The 21,331-nt window shown below is 40.6% G+C and overlaps 1 protein-coding gene across 2 annotated transcripts; it reads left to right on the forward strand.

Moving 5' to 3' along the window:
- The first annotated feature begins 4,436 nt into the window (after nt 1-4,436).
- On the forward strand, nt 4,437-21,071 carry igf1 (insulin-like growth factor 1). Of its 2 annotated transcripts, none has more exons than XM_080050812.1 (5): nt 4,437-4,694; nt 6,231-6,390; nt 15,898-16,154; nt 16,368-16,406; nt 17,519-21,071. In XM_080050812.1, the coding sequence occupies exons 1-5, from the start codon at nt 4,647-4,649 to the stop codon at nt 17,576-17,578; spliced, it is 564 nt and encodes a 187-aa protein (XP_079906938.1). In that variant the 5' UTR covers nt 4,437-4,646; the 3' UTR covers nt 17,579-21,071. The 2 variants fall into 2 exon arrangements, with proteins under 2 accessions (XP_079906938.1, XP_079906939.1); XM_080050813.1 differs by having other exon boundaries at nt 15,898-16,073.
- Nucleotides 21,072-21,331: the final 260 nt, after the last annotated feature.

A 21,331-nucleotide genomic window follows, 5' to 3' on the forward strand; every position in this document is an offset into this window, starting at 1 on the left:
ATCACTTGCAATAGATACCCTACTTCCATTGTTTTTGCAAAGCCTTTTTTTTCAGTCAATTGATAAAAAAGAGGAAACACAACAGAGAGAGAGAAAGAAAGAGAGAGAGAGAGAGAGAGAACCCATTGAGCTAGAAAAACCCTCAGACTAATCAAGAGAATTGAGAAGGATTGCTCTGCTAATCAAAGTGTGTGTACCAACATGCGTGTACTTGCTTGTGTGTGTGTCCTCAAGTGAACCTGTGTGTGTATGTGTGTGCCCAGGCATATCCCTCAGCCTCACACATTCCCTCCCATCTTGGGTGCCAGCCCTGCACACAAACACACGCACACACAGCCCTCCATCCTTCATAGTGTTCACGCAGGTTTGTGCAAAAACAAAAGCTTTTGTCTCGTTTTTCACAACCTTCTCATTATCTTTCAGATCCACTTGCATTCATTTGCATTCTGCACCGCTGTCTGTATCTGTGTATCCTTCTGACTCGGCCATTTGTTTGGCAGGAGACAGGCCAGACGGGATGCTGTTAACACTGCAAAAAGTGTCTCTGCAAAGTCTTTGTGTGCTGCTTTTTCTTTCTCGTCTAACAAGTTCTTCCAAATGGGGTGAAACAACTCCGCTTGTTGCCAAATTTGTTTAGTAGATTTTTTCTTCTTTCTTGTTTCTTATTCTCTTTTTACAAAGGCACTCACCTGTTATCATTTAAATGTCACTAAATTCAAGATAACAATCCTTGGAGTTTTAGTTAGTTTCATTTTCAGTAGTATCTATTTTCAGTAGTATCTATTTTCTCTCCTCATTTAATTCTTCCTCCTCTGTCCCTTTTTCATTTTATCTTATGTTATTGTTGAATAATTGTTGGAAACCCAACAATAGCTTTGAACAAGTCAACAAATCCCCCTCCCCTGAAACTGCATAGTGCACCTTTAAAATCTCAATCACTGATCAAAAATGCAAAGATTGACATTTTTTGCAGTGAGCGCTTACTCCTTCGTACACCAGAAAGGGAGTGAAAACAAGCCTTTCCCTGGTCAATGAGTTCACCGGGGCGGATGTCTCCTTAGACGAGGCTGCAGGGGGGTTTAGGGAGGGTGGGTGTGTGTGTGTGGTGGGTTGGGGGGTTCAAAAGTCTCTCGCAAACCAAGAGAAAAGGGAGTCGAAAAGGGAGGGAGAGAAACCTGGCACCGAGACAGTTCAGAGCATTGGGCATTAGAGACGGTGAACAAGGGAAGGTCAGCCTCCCCCCCACCACACAAACACACTCTCTCACACACACACACACACACACACACACACACACACACACCCTCCTCCAAACTACTACTGCATCAGCAGATGTACAGCAGCAAGCCCATCCTCATCAATACTGCCAGACCACAGCTACAGTGTAGTGATAACAGGAAGCATTTTCACGCTAGATTTGAGAGTTTTTATGTTTATTTTTTATGTCTACACAGTCAGCAAAAGATGACATAATCTCAAGTTCTTTTTTTTTCATACTCATACTTTATTTTGTTCCAAGATTATTCTTCAATTATTAACAATAAATACTTCCAAATGTACAGTTCATCACAAAGAGCATAAACATGTGATAACTTCACATTCAAGATTTCACATTCAAGACTTCATTTGTCACATGCTCATACAGTAAGTGCATTGAAATGTACTGTAGATGTGACAGACTGTATTACTGTGCTCAAAATAGAAAAATATAGGAATAGAATAAAATACAATCAAAGCATAATACTGTATATACACAAGTTGTTGCAATGAGGAATATTATCAAAAGATCAAATCAGGTAGGTGAAGATAGTTTTGAAGGTATGTTGTGCAATGTGGCCATGTTTAAAGAGCAACTTGCAGGTTAAAGACCCCCAGTGAAGCATATAGGAAAATGTTTTAGATGTTTTAAGTATTTATAAACATATACTTATTGTGGCTTCTAGAACCGTTTTTGTGAGAGAAATGTACTTCCGCATCTTAAAATAGCTGAAGTCCAGTGTCTAAGATCAGCTACTGTCATAGAAAGAGAGAGGCTTATGGGCATCAGTGACAGACCACCGTCCCTGATCTGATGCTAACAAGGTCAAACTCTGGTCTGAAAGCAGCTTTGTCTCTCTAATCAGAGGAGCATCATCATCATATTATTATTCCATCTTGTATCAGCAGCTTCTGACTGACGCAATCCACCAGGGAAGGCAAGGCTCGCTGTGCATCTCAGTCCAGATAAGTCTAGTCATGGATTGAGGTCACGGAACCTGCATTTGCAAGTTCGATGAGGAGCTAACACTTGGAATGCAGATGTGTTATTTAATGCACCAACCGTCCGCAACAATGTATTTTGGGCAGATTGTGGTGGTGGTGTAGACCAGGCAGGCAGACCGGAGACAGTACTCAATCAAAGTTTACTTATCTTTACCATTGTCATAGATGACGTAATTTATTACCATTATTAATCTGACATATATCTGAGATATGTAAATAAATTACCTCATGGTGATGTATCCTGCTGTCTCTCTTTCATTCAAATATACACACACCATACCACACGCTATAGCAAACATATTTAGGACAGCAGACACATGGTGTCGTAAAAACACTAATGCTTTTTAGTCCAGAGTGGGCGCAAGAATCAACAGAAACTCAACGTTACTCATTGAATGATATTCGATGTTCCTTTCTTCATTCAATAATTTATTTGAATAATTTGCACAAAACGTTTTAGTTTGACCACGAGAAATGTTCTCTTCTTCATTTCACAAAATAATCCAGTATTCTACACAATCTAAGCAAAATACGTACTATATATTTATTTTTTTGTTGCTGAAAGAAACAATTAATCTGGGGGCGCTCGTGGTGTAGTGGTTAGAGCGTCCCCACCATGAGGCTCAGTCCTCGCAGCAGACCCGTGGTCGGTTCTCTGCACCCATTTCATCTATGTTTCTCTGCACTATCAATAAAGCCTTGAAAAGCCCAAAAATAATCTTTAATAAAATTAAATTAAAAAACAATGTATCTGGCTAACGTTTGACCAAATTCAAAGAAAGAAACTTTATTTCCATTGACAGCACTGTCAATTTGTGACCCCTCGTGTTAACCTTGCGACCCCTACAAGAGCCCCCTACCATCATGTTGGAAACCCCTCATTAAGTCCCATGTTAGTGGCCTTTGAGTATGTGATTCAGTGCCGTCCATGTCATGTAGGGACATCTGATCGCGCTGATGATTGGTTTTGACCCACTTTACCCCAAACAACCCTCACCGTCGCGTGTCCCCTTTGGATCCGGACCTTACTAGTGATGCTTACACACACACACACACACACACACACACACACACACACACACACACTGGCCCGTTGCATGCTGGGATATGTGCTGGTGTCCTGTTTTGTGATTGGGTCGCCACACTGATCTCATATTTAAGCCCTCGCTTCCTTTAAAGCTGTGGTCTGTCATAGTGATGGTTTTTTTTCTTTTGCTCTATGTGTGTGTGACACAGTGGGAACGCTTGGGGCCCCTTTACTTTAACATGATGCGGGTGGATGGCTCTGCACAGTGGGTGCCATCAAGTGCTTGCCATTCCAGTCGTAAAGCATCCAGCTCTTGACTTTTGTTCAAAGGAGGTGGCAAATATTAAGCAAATCGTAAATTCACACGAGTTGGGTTTTTTTTTTTTTTTTTTACTTTTTCCACCTTTTTTTTTTTTTTCATCAGTCACTCAGTTCATGAAAGCATCAAATGACACCAGACAACAATTACAGACAAACTTGCATGAGTCAATTTCAACACAGAAACCAGAGGAAATGACTGATTCCTGAGCAGGAAATTACACTTATGAAGTGCAGAAAAGCAGCAAACCCTACACAGAAGCACATATTTGAAAGGAAAAGGACTTCAAATGAGGATTATCTCTGTTCTGTATCACAATGAAAACGTCATATTTTTCATTATTACATCACCAGTTCAAGTGTTGCTCTTTTATTTTGCTTTCTTTAGGTTTTCATGTTAGCAGAACACTAGTGACTAAGTGGGTGGAAATGTTTTTTAATGATTTATCCCAGCGTTAATCAAATCAGGCTTTTTTGGATGGAAGTGCTGCTGAATTACGCGGTGCCAAATTACGCACAACAACCATAATAACTTCTGCTTCACGAGCTTTCAGCTTCATCAAATAGTGTGCTGTGTAATGTGTGAGTGGGAACAGCCTCTGGTGGGGCTGCACCGCGTTTTCTATCTTGATCTGAACTACTAAACAAGTCTTAGAGAGATCAAAATTCAATCCCGTTCTGAGAAAAAAAGGAGAGAGAGCGAGTGAGAGGGAGAGAGAGAGAGGGAGAGAAATGACGTTATTTGAATATGTGCCCAAAATCCTTAATGAATAACTTAGGACGAGTAGGAGGCAAATGCTGCCCCAGCTGTTTCCTGTTGAAAATGTCTGTGTAATGTAGATAAATGTGAGGGATTTTCTCTCTAAATCCGTCTCCTGTTCGCTAAATCTCACTTCTCCAAAACGAGCCTGCGCAATGGAACAAAGTCGGAATATTGAGATGTGACATTGCCCGCATCTCATCCTCTTTTCTCCCCGGTTTTTAATGACTTCAAACAAGTTCATTTTCGCCGGGCTTTTTCTTGCGGAGACCCGTGGGGATGTCTAGCGCTCTTTCCTTTCAGTGGCATTTATGTGATGTCTTCAAGGTAACTTACCTGATTTCCTTTGACACTATATACATTGTCACCTTGCTCACTATTTGCATAGAGCATCATTGCCTTGTTTAAACTTAAAAAAATATAAAATAAGAGTGATTTTTTATGGCGTTTTTTTTTTTTTACATTTTACTGCTTGTTTTAATGCATTGTAAATGTGGATTTATTCAGATTTGTATCACTTTTTGGTTAGTTTGTGTGTGAAATGTCTTGCATGTCTTGGTGATATTTTTTCTCTCCACAGATGACAAGAGATTCTCCATCTTTTGCTATCATTGATATTTTTCTTCAGGAAATGTTGACTTGAATATGTGCATGAATGACTTTTCATCCTCAGCGCTTCTGTGCGTGCTGCACGCGCTATTTTCACCAGAAAGCCCGAATGCAGCGGTGCAACTTTCAGCGTAATTACTGCTGAGTCTGCATTATTAAGTGCTAAATATCTCACTAACCGGAGGCTGCGGGTGCCAAAGGAGAGGAGAGCTTAACACGAAATACGGGACCGTGCGGTTAAGGGTTGTGATGTAGATGGATAGTGTCCTGTGTTTATTCGTTTTATTATGTATATTTGGCGCACTCAGATTCCCCGGCTGGGTTTGGCGGGAGAGCCGTTTTCCATCTCACAGCTTGGATCGGAAAGATCCCTGGCTCTTTTCGCATCTCTTGCTCTGCTTTTTGAATTTTCGAATCACTTTTTTAGTTCAGTTTCTGTGCGTAATGGTCCAATGACAGCTGTTTTATTGGCACGAGGGGAAATGCAGAAGCCTCATTACCGAGTGGTTATTAAAGATATATTTTTAAACGTCATTGATAGTTATTAACTTATGATGACTTATACAGGGGGGGGGGCTGAGAAGCGAAATGATAAGGCGAAAAACGTGTGTTTTCAATTTGGACGGTGCGTACTGGCGCTCCGGAGCGTCAGAGCTGGTCAGCCTCCTGTTTGACTGTTTGACTCTGGCAACCAAGTGGAAGTTTGGATTTTAATACGTTTTCCTCCACATCTCCAAAAACCCTGTAAAGTTACCATCTGTGGCTGGAGGGCCACTTTTATTTCTTTTTATATTTCCTTTTTTTAAGCAGAGTGAAAGCCTGGAAGTTATCAAAACAATATCACCATAGTCTCAATCTTATGTGGGAACATTATAAGTGTTCCTACCAATGATGTGCCATTGAGCAAGGCATTGAGCCACCAACTGGCTCCATGGCCAGCAGTGTGATATAAGAACAATGCGTTTAAAAGTATTTGCTATCGTAATCGAGGCAAGCTTTTAACTCACTATGATCTGAATCTTACATGGGAAAATGTTAAGATGGTTCATTGAGCAAGGCATTGAGCCACCAACTGTCACAGCAGCTGTGTAACAATGGCTAATCAGTGTAACATAAGAGCAATGACTTGAGAAGTGTGATATTGCATTGTCTAAATGACTGTTTCAATGAAAATCTCCCTATAATGATGCTCTGTCTTTTTACAGCAGTGCAAATGTTAACGCTCTCTCCCTCTCTTCCCTTGTGCTACTGCAGAGTGCGATGTGCTGTATCTCATGTAGCCACACCCTCTCACTACTGCTGTGCGTCCTCAGCCTGACTCCGACGGCAACAGGGGCGGGCCCGGAGACCCTGTGCGGGGCGGAGCTGGTCGACACGCTGCAGTTTGTGTGTGGAGAGAGAGGCTTTTATTTCAGTAAGTGCACCTTTTTATTTATTCATAAAGGTTGGCTGTATCCGTCCCAGAGCAGCTCTCCAACCTCCAGCGAGCTCATAAATAAAAAAGCAGCTGGTTTGACATCTTGTCTTGACTTTCCCCTGCTCTAATGTTCCCTTTTCCCTTCATTCATTCCTCTGCCGCTGTTACATCTTCTCCTCAAATTCACGTTCATCCTTTGCACATTTGTTTTAAAGGTAAACTATGCAGTTCTAGGGTAGGGGGATTTATTTACATTTGCAGAGCCTGCAGTTAGTTTACAAAACATATTTACCTAACATGTAATTCTTAGTATTGAATAATTATATAATCTTAAACCAAAACTAAATTATTTTGAGGCAGTAAGACTACAAAACTGTGGGCCCTGCATCTGTAAACATCAACAGAGAAACAGTAACTTTACAGGAAGCTATCTAACTTCAAACACTGTTCCAGGGATCCAATTTTCTTGCGAGGAAAGTTGGTTTATTCAGTTATGAGAATATGCCTTAGAAAATGTCCACTTCTGTGACACACACAAAGTTACATAGTGCAGCTTCAATTATGAACAGGAGCCCATTTGAACAATTAAACCTAAATGAAAATGGAATTATAAATATAAGAAACTATATTGGTGGTTGGTGGCACATCTCAGTGTTGCCCATGGGCAAAAAAAGAGACTTTTAAGAAAGAGGGGGGGGGGAGGAACTAAATGTTGCACCAGAGTTTTTTCTTTTTTCCACCAGAGAGGTGAAAGCGACCCAAAGAAAACCCCTCCACCAACAATCCAGGATTTAAATCTCAGATTTTTCCATTAAGGTTTAACGTACAACCCAGCCCAGAACAGCACAGGATATATGGAGCTACCGAGGTTAGGTGCAATGTTCCACCGGCAGCCAGTGTTTCTCAGGACATGTAGCCCGATCCTTCTGTCGGACGTGAACAGCGTGGCTGTACATTAGCAGTGTAGCTTTCCCAAACCTTCCAGAACTGAAGTTTATAACCTCATTATTCACATTTCTTTGGCCGACTTCCATCAATTAGGCTAATTTGCTCCCGATGTCCTGAAGGAGTCTCTATATCTCCCCAAAGTTCTTTTCTCTTTTTACTATTATAATAACTGATTGTTCCTATGACTTCTGTGCAGCTTTGACATAACAATCCATTATTAATGGTTTGGTTTGGTCCCAAAGTTATGAAAGATTTTTTTCCACATGTGGTAGACTTTTGTCAGCTGCCAATTTCAAAAAGAGAAGACGTTGAATATATAATACCTCTTTGGAAATCTGCAGCATCAATAATGCATTTGCAGTTGTTCTTTTTCCAGTAATTTATTTCCTTCACCTTAACCTGAACCCAGAGTGGCTTACAGACACACTTTCACTGAATCTTGGGGACTGGTGGAAGATTAGGAGGCCAGAAGTGGGCCAGACTTTAAATCCCCAACCTCAGTACAGCAGGGGAATGATGCAGCAGTGGCCAGTGTGTAGTGATGCAAATCTAAAGCCATTAAAAGCCTGATCAAATGAAATAAACCAAGTCATTGGACACACTTTAAAATGAATGAAAACAAAACCTAACAGCCGGGCCAGAGAAAACGTCTGGGGATCACCAAAGGTTTAAGGGTTTAGCCATGGGACCATGATGTCATATCCAATAGTTGTTGAGATATTTCTGTTTGAAACAAAGTGGTGAACCAACTGGCCAACTTTGTCATCTCTGGAGCAACGTCAGCAGCACATTGCATCTTTAAATCCAAGTCAAAATGAGGCTTTTCTCTTGATTCAACCAAATCAGTGACCTGCCATGGTGGTTAGAAATGTTTGCTTCTGTGGACACCAGTGCCTGTTTTACTACAGCTTTTAGCATAGGTATTTGTGGTACCAATCAGGCAATCCTTCTACAAGAGAGGTGATAATGTGCCGTACATGTGATATCATAATGCTGATGATGGCAATGGCTGTCCAACGCTATTGCCAGACAAGAATTTTGGTACAGTTAAATCCCATGAAACCCTGGATTATGTTCAGTGGGGTTCTTTTAAAAAAAATCCGATGCCAATGCTTTTTTAAATTTTCACTTTTTACCATATCAGTGTGGTTAATGGCAGGGAAAGATTGTGGCTGTATCATTTAAAAACACAAACATTACTTGTAGATCCGTGACGAATGACAGTCAAACGTAGTAGTCGTGGATCGATCACCCCAATCTCCATGCTATGTGTGCCTCAAGGTCACTACCTTCTTCACTGGCACTGAACATTGGCATTGGATGTGCAGTTAATTACGGAGTGCAGAATCATATAAAATGGATTGAATTCTTAGTCGATAATTGGCTGAATCGGGAGACCTCTAAAGTCCAATGTATGCAATATAGTACCAAGAAAAAAAACTGTCTTTCGTATGTGTAGCTAGACAGAAAGAATGGTTGAGGAAGTCGGGACTTGGAATTGGGTGTTTTACCAGAGGTTTTGTTGTGGTAACTCTAATACATTGTCTAACACCTAACCCTAAAACTTTTCCCATAACCTTAATCAAGTTGTTACCAGGCACAAGCATTGTAGGAATACTTTTCAAACAGTGGCATAGAACACTCCAACGTGTCATTGAACAAAGTCCTGAGTTTTTTTGCAGAATCATCCAATATTGACGTTGTGTCTGGCAGTCGTGTCATCATGCACCTTGCTGCTGCCTCCCCACTGTCCCCATCGCCACATTCCAACACCCCTGCATGCAGTTGTTCCAGGACCAGTCAACATCATTCTCGGCTTAGGGCCCTTTGTACGGCGCGTGCCAGAGAGTTGTTGGAGCGCTTTAAAGCTGCTAGTCTTGTTCATCCAGAGTCTTGTTCGTCCAGATGCTGCTGGCAACACCCACGTGCTATGATGTGGTCATGACAGCCAGCTCCATTGCCAGTTTTCTGCCAGTTAAGACTTTTCTGTCTTTTGGTTCCCTCCGCTGCAGCGCTTCTCTTGCATAAATGACCATGTTCTCATTTAGGCTGAGAGACAGTGGAAGATCGTTGGCATCAAGATCAAAAAGAGCTTTGTGTTAAGTCATACATTAAATTTAGCATATTTTGCTAAATATTTTTCTGAACAGACCATGAGGTTTGAGCAGCAGGGTGCTGTGCCTTGGAAAATATTCAGTTCCCTGTCTTCCCTTAGTTGCTCTCGGTCTCTCATATTCTCACTGTCATTCCTTTTCCCTTCTCGTCTCTTTCAGTCGCCACATGTACCAGTGGCTGTTTGCGTGAAATATCTGGAGAATCCATTTGGATTGTTCCGTCTATAGGATCCAGCGACAGAACAGCTACGCCAGTAGGGGCGTACTCCTTTCCCTGAACTCTTCCCCTCCAGTCTGGCCGTGTTGAACTTGGCAGCCATCAGATTGATAATGTGTCAAGAGACAGTGTTGCAGCGACAGTGGGCTTTCTGTGATCTGAGTGATTTTGCCAATCCACCTTACACATGTAGCCAGTAAAGTAGCACACTTTCGTTTAAAGACTCCAGATTTCCTACCCTGACAGAAATGCTAAATACTAGTTGGTGGAAATTCTTTTTTTAAGGTAATGAAACAAACTGCGGTCTAAAACAGAAAAAAAAAAAACTCAACCGTAGTCAGTTTTTCCAATTATTAGCCAGACCTAGAAATCCACAGTTGTCTTTGTAATGCTTTAGCAGGCAGGACTGTGGGGTTATTTCACTGCAATGTTCATTCCATGAATCAGATCTGTTAAATGGGATTTTTTTGGCTATAGTGTAAGTGCTAAGTGGCTCCCTGTCCTAAGTCACTTCATATTTTATCAGTTCATGTTAAAATATTCACACTTTATTCTAGAGTGAGTGTGAAATATATAATCTTGCTGCGATTTTCTGTAAATTAAATGGTGCGCAACCTCTTGAATAATAAAACCAGCAGCCAAATACGAAAAGTGGTAAGTTGTTTTCCAATGTTTTGGCTTTAACTAATGGCACATGAATTGAAGGTGGAAGGGAGAGGGGAAATTGCTTTTAGCAGCCAGTGATGAGGCTTCCTCTTAAGTCTTTGTCCCTGTCAATTTTATTCAAAGTTACTGAAACTGGAGAGAGGTAAAAATGTGCAAACAGCACGTCACATGCATACATGCACTCATACACACACATAGCCTTGTCCCTCAGCAGCAGGGGATTATGGGGATTACAGGATGATCTGGACACCCCCCTCCCTCCCGCCATAGTTTTACACTGGACCTGAACACACAGCGGAAGGCGCTGAGATCTGAAGAAAGACCTCCTGTGTCCTCTCCATCACTGAGAAAAAGGTGTCGTTTTCCCATTAAGACCTAAACTAAAAATCTCTGACCCTTCTGTGAATCACTGCTCAGCAGAACAAAGAGGCATCTCATGAAAAGCACAGGCAGGCGTCCTCCCCATTTAATACTGCACATTAGATGAAGTTGAGACCCAAGGGATTTGAGGACACTCTGGGACTAAACAGTACTTTACCTTTGAAACCCTTCATCAGTATAATCCAATCACATATTGTCTGATCTCTACAAAGAAAATAGAGGATGTATCTTGTTGCATTAGTGCAGATATCACCATTAGTCATAGTTATATATCCTTGACCCTCCTGGTTTCCTTTCTTCTTCACATAGGTAGTCTCTCTTCCCATTACAGTTGCAAATAAACCAAATAATCCTGCACGCTGTTGATCACTTATAATTATTTTATTGCCATTTTAACTAAAACAGATACAGTAACAGAGTACAATCCCTTCTAATTTTGTTATACATACCTATTGACCACCAAATATTCCAATATACTGTTTTTACAGTTGGGGGGCCTCCATTTTTGTAAAGCAAAAGTGCCCCCTTGGGCGCCCCTTTGGTAAAGTAACATCTACAGTATATAGGCATACTTGAGTGCCCCTCCAGTAGAGAAAGAATGATGAAATTTCATATTGGCTCTACATGCCTCTAAATGATTAATAGTTCCCAGAGTGCTTTTATTACAGAGGTGTTGTAGTTAAAATCTGAGTCACAAAATCCTTTTTTTTTTGTTGTATTTTAACCAGGGTTTTTTACCTTTTCACCAAAAGTGCATCATGACTTTGTGCACACTGGTGCCCCATGGCACGGAGCTGGTGAAGGTAAGGTTTTTGCCAACCCTGCCCCTCAGAAAGACTGAGTTTGAGATTTATTATAATTTAATTAAAAAAGTGGGTACAAGACAATTTACATGTTTGATCCTACCTGGCAATAAGACTACATATTTGAGCAATTTGCATTCCTATTGTAGACAGGAAAATTATGAACGTCTTAAAAGTTTTAGTATTACTCTGATTGTTTCAATTGTTTTACTAATAACAGGAGCCAACCCTGTCCAACTCCATTTAACACTTTCCTATCTATTAGTTTCAAAGTCTGTGGCTGCCCCTTTAATTTTTATTTAATTAAATCCTTTCCAGATGATGTCTTCCACTCTCACCCAAAAAATCTGAAGTGGCAGTGGATTTGGATATGTTTCTAGTGTTACGGTGCAGTAATGTGAGGAACCCCTCACTCATGCCATAAACTCTTTGTGGTACCAGCGATAAAGAGACAGTTTCCAGTACTTTAGCAGCCCTTATAGTCCCTGCCCAGTCGTAAAAAGCCTGACACTTTGCAGGAAGAGCAGTGCACCGGCTCCAAGAATCCACTGGTTTTTATTGACCATGACGAAGCAGTAAAACTCAGATGCTTTCTGTGCCACTCTGGAATGGGGGAATCCAGCCATCTCTCTCCACTGGCGATCCATAAAGGAATGAACACCATGCATGCTGAGGCTGTCAAACACCAAATCAAACCAAACCATAGCTGTAAAATGTGCCTCTGAGAGAGGAACAGGCAAGGAATATCTTATCTCTTAAAGATGGTGAATGGCATGGCATCAGATGAAATACTTTGTCTGAACTTAACTTGGCAGTTTGAAGACAGTTGGTTCGGCATGCTGAGGCTGTCAAACACCAAACCAAACCAAACCAAACCTGTAAATGTCCCATCTGGCGCACTAATAAAGGAATATCTTATCTCTTAAAGATGGTGGATGGCATGGCAACAGATGAAATACTTTGTCTGAACTTAACTTGACAGTTTAAAGACAGTTGGTTCAGTAAGCTGAAGCTTTCAAGCACCAAACCAAATACTGTCGATGGCATCCCATGAAATACTTTGTCAAAACTTCACTTGTCAGCTTGAAGACAGTTGGTTCGGCAGATTGAGGTCTAACATAAATCATGTAAACGAGTTCTACACTCCAAAGGCATACACATTTTGAGTATCCTGCACTTGAAAGGGGGTTCTGAAAAAGTCAGTAACCTGCTCATTCGTAGACGATGGCACTTAGTCAGCTTGGATTCAATGAAGGTACAATTTATTCCAAAGGCCACTGAGATTTACGGAAAATAGAAAAACTGCAGACACATGACTCCACAAACCACTTCTGCAGCAATGTGAGAAAAAAAACACAGCCCCCTCATTCATTTCAATGAAACCTCTGTGAGCGAAAACTGCTAGCTCCTGGATCAACTTTTGCCACGACACAGGATGACATCATCTGGCAAGGTGCGGCATTAGTCAGTCAAATATAATGTACCGGTATGCACGTGCACATCCTTGGTAGATCAATCTGTAACAGAATTGTCAGAATTCAACCTTGCAATGTCCAGAAAGAAAGATAGAATGATTGTTGCCATGATATCTGTCAAAAGTTGTAAAATCCTTTGGCAAGACTTAAAAGCAGAATTCTATATGTAAAATCGCTCTACTACCCTTCAAAGTATTTCTGTGTCTGGTCTCAACACCTGGTTATCCCCTTGCCAGACATGTATCTGTATGTTGAGCATCTTCAATAAATCTCTGTGTACTACCTGATACTTCTGGTGGAGCGTTGTAACTTTTAACAGAAGAAGTTAATCAAACTTTGCTGCAGAGAAACTACATGTGTTTGAAATATATTGAACATACAGGTGAAGAAGGGATATGTGGAATGTGCTGCAGGAGTTTCTTTGGACATTTTGACACGTTAAGGTTTCTTGCAAAGGAGTGAGGTACAAACCTTTCCAAACTACCTTTCAATCCTGCAAGCTGTGAGTATTTGATACCCAAAAAATAAATCTTCCGTGGAGGGTTCTTTTAAATGACCTTTCTCTAGCCTATATGCCCATTGATTACTGATTGACCCATTGATGACATATTACTGTAAATCTGCATTTTTTTTGCTGATAGAAGAGATACCTTACATTATCACAATCTGCCTCATCATGATGGCTGAAACGCTGACACGCACTTGCTAATCTGACCTTCATCAACTTGCGTGATCTCCGCTTCGTTTCAAACACAAGAGGGCCGTGAGGCGGGAGGCACTGGCAGTAAAGGTTGTTTACCCTTATTTGTTTAACAACAGCCACAGTAAACAACTCGTAGTTTATGAGGGATTATAAGCAGATATCCATGGAGTTGAAGCATTTTAAAACCTCCCAAGGCTTTTAGACCTGATTATTATATGCGTGTTTTTCCCAAACCTGCCCGAGCTGATTATCCTACATGTTACAACCGGTGCCAGCTGATTTTTCTCTCCCTTCCAGCTGTTTGTGCAGCAGGGTTGCGAGCTATTTTCAGAATAATAGCGGATGTTAATTTGTAAGGCTTTATTGGGAGGGATTGAAAAACAGGGCCAGGCAACGAGGCAGTACTGCCCCTCTTTTGGCTTTCAGCGGCCATTGTATAATCGCCAACCAATGCTCGACGGCATATTTCTCTTTCTTTCAAAATGTTTTGACGTCAGGTGTTAAGACAGCAGCCAAGACCTGTCCTAGTGATAGACCACAGGGAAGATATGGCAGATCTTGTTTGTTCAGATGACTGAAAGGACCCAAGAGAGATAATTACACAAAAACACAGTGAAAAAAGGTATAACTGCCATTAAAATATCTTTTGAGATGAATAAAAGATGCGCAAAGCTAAGTTAAGATTTTTTGTCATCTACATATTTTATTCAACACACCGATTTTAGCAGTTTGAGGTCTAGGTAAATCCGGTCCTTCTGTTCCCTAAATAATGCAGGTGCACAGTGTATTTTTAGCATCTTTCTACCTTCAACATGAAAGCATCCCATCCCATTTTTCCTCCCCTATCATTAACACCTCCATTATCTTCAACTCTACTTTGTGCCTGGGGGTCGTTCGAGAAAGATGCTTCTGTTTTAATGAATGAAAGCTGTTCTCTGTCCAAAACAACATTGTCAGGGCAAGGCAGACAGGGAGCAGAAGTTAATGCACTTTGTCAGCACTGGCAGGCTTCTGAGCCAAGAGCTATTAACTCTGAGAGGGAAAGGCATTTCCTCCTTGTAAATGCCATATTAAATTATTATTATTTTATTTGGTAACAGGGAAAAGCCCATCAGGGCTATATTGCTCAAGGTGAGCAGGGAATTGTAAATGGATAGTCAGAGTTTTTCTAAAGGCCACCAAAAGAGGGTGGGGTCTTTGTGAGGTAAGGGAGATGAAAAAGGAAGTGAGTGCTGTCGTCATGTTAACTCGATGTGGTCACAGGGTCAAAAAGCTGAGTGTGACACGTTTTAAAATAAAGTTTCATCCGTTTTTTTCCACTTTTTTCAGTGTCATAAAATAAACTACAACACAATTTCCAACGTGCCTCGACTGGCCTTGTGCTTAGGGCTGTTTCTTGGCATAAAATGTGCATCATGTATCATGCCACGAGACCCCAGGGTGCTCTGGCTTCAGCCAAATGAAAATCTGAATGACCAATTGGACAGGGCCAATGGGGGTGTGGCCTCAAAGCCTGCCCAGATGTTCCTGCAGGTTCATCGCGTCCAGAAGGCTTGCCGTTTGGCTTTGCCAGATGTATAAAAGATATCTGGGCAAAAATGGTTGACCATGATACTCTCAAAGGTTGGGCGACTGCGGCCCCCTTTTTTACAATGAAGCAGCTGCCAAAAAGGGTCCACAGCGTGCAATGTGATACGCAGTAAATCTTTTACGGAAGAAATCCATGTCATTAAGGCTGTCCATAAATCAGTTAGACAACTAACTGGCCATTATCACTGCCTTAGTAAAACCATACTGTGTCCACAAGTCACCGTTGGCTTGATTTTTGCTAACAGATATAAATAATTGGAGATTGGGAAAAACCAACAGATTTGTTGATTTTGAATTGACTAAACCCTCCATAACTTACTGTTGCTACACCTGTAGCTGTACTGTTTTTCTTGCTCAGCACAGCTTTTACTGATGAGGACTGACTTAGAACTGAAACATATTAGTAGGCTACATTAGCAAACAATGAGCTCTTGACTACAGAAAGACGAAGTAAAAAGCAGGATTCATATAAAAAAAGAACTGTCCTAAGCTGGTTATATCAGCTGTAGAAATTATGTTTTTTCTTTATACAAAAAACACTGAATGAATGTGTAAGAGATTCAGCTAACCTCTTTTCCTGCTGTTCTTCTTCTTCTTCTTCACACAGGTAAACCAACAGGCTATGGCCCCAATGCACGGCGGTCACGCGGCATTGTTGACGAATGTTGCTTCCAAAGCTGTGAGCTGCGGCGCCTGGAGATGTACTGTGCACCTGCCAAGACTAGCAAGGCTGCTCGCTCTGTGCGGGCACAGCGCCACACAGACATGCCGAGAGCACCCAAGGTTAGTACCGCAGGGCACAAGGTGGACAAGGGCACAGAGCGTAGGACAGCACAGCAGCCAGACAAGACAAAAAACAAGAAGGTGAGCACAGCATCAAACAAATACACTCAAAAAAAAGTTTACGCACCAGGACAATGTGAAAGAAAAAAGAGAATAGGATTGATGTTTTTCTAGCTTTTGTCAGGGCCTGTTAATTCAAGGGCTCAGTAGGTTCAAATTCAACAAAAAGCAGTTTATTGTATAGTAACTTGAATGTGTCCATGCAACTTAAGTGTCATCATTTTCCTCCCACAGAGACCTTCACCTGCTGGACATAGTCATTCATCCTTCAAGGTATGCATGCCAATGGATACTTTTCATGTTATCTGATTACTTTTTATTTTGTAATTCAAACCTCTATTAACCATAAACTAGGCTATACAGTCTCCACTCTGTCGTTCAAGAAAGAAAGACCTTTATTTTGAAATAAGATATTTATTTAGTTCTGAAATCTTAATCTCTTGGCCAAAAAAAAGAAAGCACGAGTTCTAAATGCAGACTCTGTTTCAACCTAGAGTGTGATCCCTTTAGGATTTGACTGTGCAATTTATTTTACTTTTACAATTCTCTCAAAAAAGAAAACCATTAGCAAGAGAAGGATCTAAGTGGTTTTTGTGGTAGAGCCAGTGGCACTCCCGCTCCCCAGGCACAAGCTCCACTCTGCTACTGTACATTATGTGCTGAAATTCTGGCGTCTCACCATAACAGACATGCATGCAAGGTCCAGAGATAAAGCAGTGTAACTAAATGTGCAGTGGCTTCCATATAACTCTATAACTGTTTTTTATATTTTGGGACACTTTAAACAGGGGTATACTACTGTGTGAATCAAACTTAAATTTGAGTCCTCCTCACTTTTTGTGTCAGGAAATATAAACTACGATAATATTGCAGCTGTTGTCCATATATTTCCATTTTTTCAAAACAATAAAAAACTATTTTTAGAGTTTTCTTGGCAGTGGTTGACAGACTAATGAGATCCAGCATTGCAAGGAGACGCACAGTTTATTTCCAAAACATGTCAATAGTGTATCCCATGGTTGTAAATACAAGATGTTATTTCTCCCCTTTTCAATAAGTCCTGTTGAGTTGGATATACACTGTAATTGATTTAGGACATCTGTCCTTTCACTTTAACACTTGACATTAAGGAGAACCCATCAGGCTAGTTAGCCTGGCGCACTAACTTTGGCTATGATTCCCACTAGACACTGTTGATGTGTCTCAAATTGCGTACCTCTGTACTTACTATTTTGAGTGCACAAGTGATTTCACACTGAAAATATGGCAAAATGCAGAGCAATTTCTAAAGTTTTTTTTGGCACAGATAAAGATTTAGACTCAAATCTGTACACAAAGCATCTCTGCCAAACGTCTAAAAAGATGTGTTGTCTTTTTTTTTGCAGGAAGTGCATCAGAAAAACTCAAGTCGAGGCAACACGGGGGGCAGAAATTACAGAATGTAGGGAAGATGAGCGAATGGACAAATGCCCAGCGTCTTGGGAAGAGAGAAGGGAGTGGCCTTACCTGGTACCCCTGTGGAATGGTTCACTGTAAAAACAAAACAAAGAGGAGGCTAACAATGGTTCGACAATGCTCGGGAGAGCTAGGTGGTGTTTTAAAGGGTTTGATGAGGGATCTTGTGATTATTTTATACACTGCACCATTCCATATCGGGAGGAATTCTTTGTTATTGCAATGTAACAGACTAGTTTAGCTGCTGAGACACGAGACAAGAGCTTATTATACCTCCATGTGTGAGCTGCAGCATCCCCCCTGGCTCCAGGAAAAGGTGGGGAATGGATCTGGGCTTCAGCCAATCAGAGAAGCAGCAGGCTGTGCTTTTGACAACGAGTGGTCCGCCCTGTCCCTTGACCTACATGGACCTAAATCTTTTTACTCAGAGAGAGTGGATTAATTCACTCCTTCGGTAAGACAGGATACCTTGTCACCGGTCACGTATAACAGTTTCTAAAATCTGATTATCTTACCTTCAAAGTTTGTTTTTATATGCACCATGCATTACTGGGGATAGTCAAAAAACAAGGTTCGCTTTAGAGGACAAACATCAGGTGGTTTTCATTATCAGACTTTAAACATGGTTGTAGTTTATTGTACATTGAGCCCAAGTCAAATCCATGCTTCTCTTACTTGGAAGGCAGTGTTATTCTGTCTAAGTGGAGTCGATTGAAGGTTTGGGTCCAATCCAAATCCCTACTAAGCCTCAGGAAGTTTTGAGAATCTGAGGACTGAGTCTACAATCCAAACAATTCTATCACAACAGATCAAGCACTATTACAGGGCATTTTAAGGAACAGTAGGTACTACGAAAACAACATTGTACTTTTCCCCTGTTTTTCAGAAACAGACGAAACAACTTAACCAGAAGCTAAATTGAATTATGTGTTTGGCTAGTCACTGCATGGTGCTTGTTTGGTTGGTCAGAAAATGGGTCATTCAGTGGAATCAAAGTGCATTTGGCATAAATCAGTGGAAGAAGTCAAATAGTTGCAATCAGGCAAAAATGTTTGCTGTCTGCATAGTTTTCACATGTCACCACTGTAGTGGCCAAGTCAGATTTTAGTCAACAATCCAGTAGTAGGAGATCAACATTTGAGTCTGAGTGGAGGCCTGTGTTCAAGGTTAAATGGCAAGTGACAGCAAGTCAACAAACGCTTTGAGACCTAGAAAACAGTCGCATCTTTTTCAACTTTATGTTCCTGAATATTTTAACAACGAAGTTTGACGCAAAAGACAGAGAGGCTCCAACACACATATTGATGGGAAGTTTAATGATTAATCTATCATGGCCTATATTGTGTTACTTTATGGAGGCCGAGAACTTTGCTGCTTCAATGGTCTCTTGGACTGCATTACCTGCCATCACGGTGTGTGTACAACAAAGCTCCACGGCATCCATTGCCAAGTCCACCAAAGAAAAGAAAAAAACGTATGCAGATGACATGATTTTGTTCAATTATTTGCATAAGTCTTTCTTTGAAATGTGAGATACGGCACACATATATAAAAGTACACAGACACGCATCCAAAGCACCCACGGTGTATATGAGAGTTGTGTAACTGTGAATAAGGGTCAAGCACACACACCAACACAAACACACACACAAACACACGTTTCAAAAAATTCCAGTTCTGAGAAGTCCTTGCATGAGGACCGACAGTCAAGGCTGTTTGTTCAAGCCTCTATGTGGATCTACGGTCATTTCTATCTCACAAACCACCCAAGACATCTCATCTCTGGCTCTGCCTCCTCTGCCTGTGTATAATCAAACAGTACTCCCATTTATGTTAACCTATGCATTACTATCATTCATTGTACATGATAGTTTCATATAACAAAACTGTATTAAGAATCCTATCCACTGTATAATGGTGCTATTTTGTAGTTTGTTACTTGCAAAGAGATGGCTTAAGACGGACAGATGGCAGGGCTTACATTGGAGGTCTTCCCTTTTGCACAGCCTTGTGGCCACCATTTTAATAGTGTTTTTATTTGTAAGCTGTTTCAATAAGGTAGTAGTGTAAGCGAGTAAATGTATCTGTGTGAAAATCTGTGAATGCATGGAGATTTAAAAAAAAAAGATGAAAAAGAAAATACCATGTTGTGGTCCCAAGAAGGCAAAACGCTATTTTTTCTACTGTTTTTGAATTATTTTCTCAATACAGATCCCTTATGCCAAATAACTTGACAAAAGTACTGTGAACTGTGATTCTTCCAATTGTATAGAGATTGTTAAAATTCATGGTGTGCTTTTGTCTGTCCTGAAATGTGTGTGTACATGCACTTCACTGGAAGCCAAGGTATTGATTTTTGAACAAAACTTAATGCGAGACTATGTTACTTTTGCTGAACAGCGGCCACTGTGCATACAAGTGGCCAATACAGCATAGTGGCATATTAAATTTGCCTTAATTTCCCAGGATTCTCTTGAGTTAGACACTTAAAAAAACACTATTATGTTTATCTGTGACAGGCTAAAATGTCCAGTGAAGAATGCAAATAAGCACATTTCCCTTGATGTCAAACTGTTGCTTTAAGTTTGCTTACATTAGCCTGCACAAGCTGCTGGTCCTACCAGACCAAATAAGGCTGTAGTGACAAAACCTATGGGTGTATTAAATTGTGCAATGGTGCGTTTTGTTGTTTATGAATTTAACTTTACATTTGTCATGAGGAATACTGTGTTATCTCGTAATTTGGAAAGTTCCATAGTCTCGCTTTAAGAAAAAGCCAGGAGTTTAATTTTTTCCGACCAAAACATTTGTTAGCAGCTCTATGAATTAAAATGTTCACCGATTTATTTTAAAGTTTGTTTTTATTTGTAACGATCAAATGGTTATTTGAATATGTACTTTGGTATCCATTACTTTTCAATTCTCTTCATCAGTCGACCTGGCAGCTGAAATTAACTAGAAGGTTGGAGAACAATTCTGGTCCTCCCAGATCTTCAGGCATACAGTACAAACCAAAGACCTGTGAGAACAAAGCCTCACTCAGCATTATGAACTTACCTATGACCAGATCATTAAATATCTATTGATGCCATCCTTGTCTGGACTGCACTGCAGCTACAATACACCCTTCACACAGTCTCTGGTACCTTAAAAAATACAGCTTCTGTAATAGATAGTTAAGTGAGCCGGACAGTGTATTTGGCATAATTGGAGCAGCGAAAAAGAAAGCTACAGCAACAGGCTTCAATTCACGCAAATTTCAATAATTCAAACATCTCTGTTTGTCACTTGTGTGAGAAAATCAATGAAGCCTAAACTGTGGGAGTCATAGTGAGACATGCATGGCGCTGTAAAGTATTTAATGAGAAAAATGTTATTTGCTGAAGCTCACTGTCCAAGAAACTGTTTGATTACAGCGCTGTTATTTATGGTACTCGATTGCCTTCTGTAGAAAAAAAAATACTGACAAATTGTTCACCATTCCTGCTGAATAAACCACTTGTCAACATCACCGAAATGGCTGGAGAGTTTTTTCATGCATCATGCACATACACTCAGTGTTGGGAACTTTGAAAGCTAAGCTTTGCAAAACTGCCAATGACTTCATTTTTTATTTATTTATTTATTACGGCTCACGGTCATTATACACAAAATATAATACATAAAAGCCACATATCACCAAAAAAGTTTATTTCAATTAGGGGATTGTAGTAGCCGAATTGTTCCCCATGGGTTGACAATAG

The sequence above is a fragment of the Ammodytes marinus genome (assembly GCF_949987685.1).
Source record: "Ammodytes marinus genome assembly, chromosome: 22".
NCBI classification, from domain to species: domain Eukaryota; kingdom Metazoa; phylum Chordata; class Actinopteri; order Uranoscopiformes; family Ammodytidae; genus Ammodytes; species Ammodytes marinus.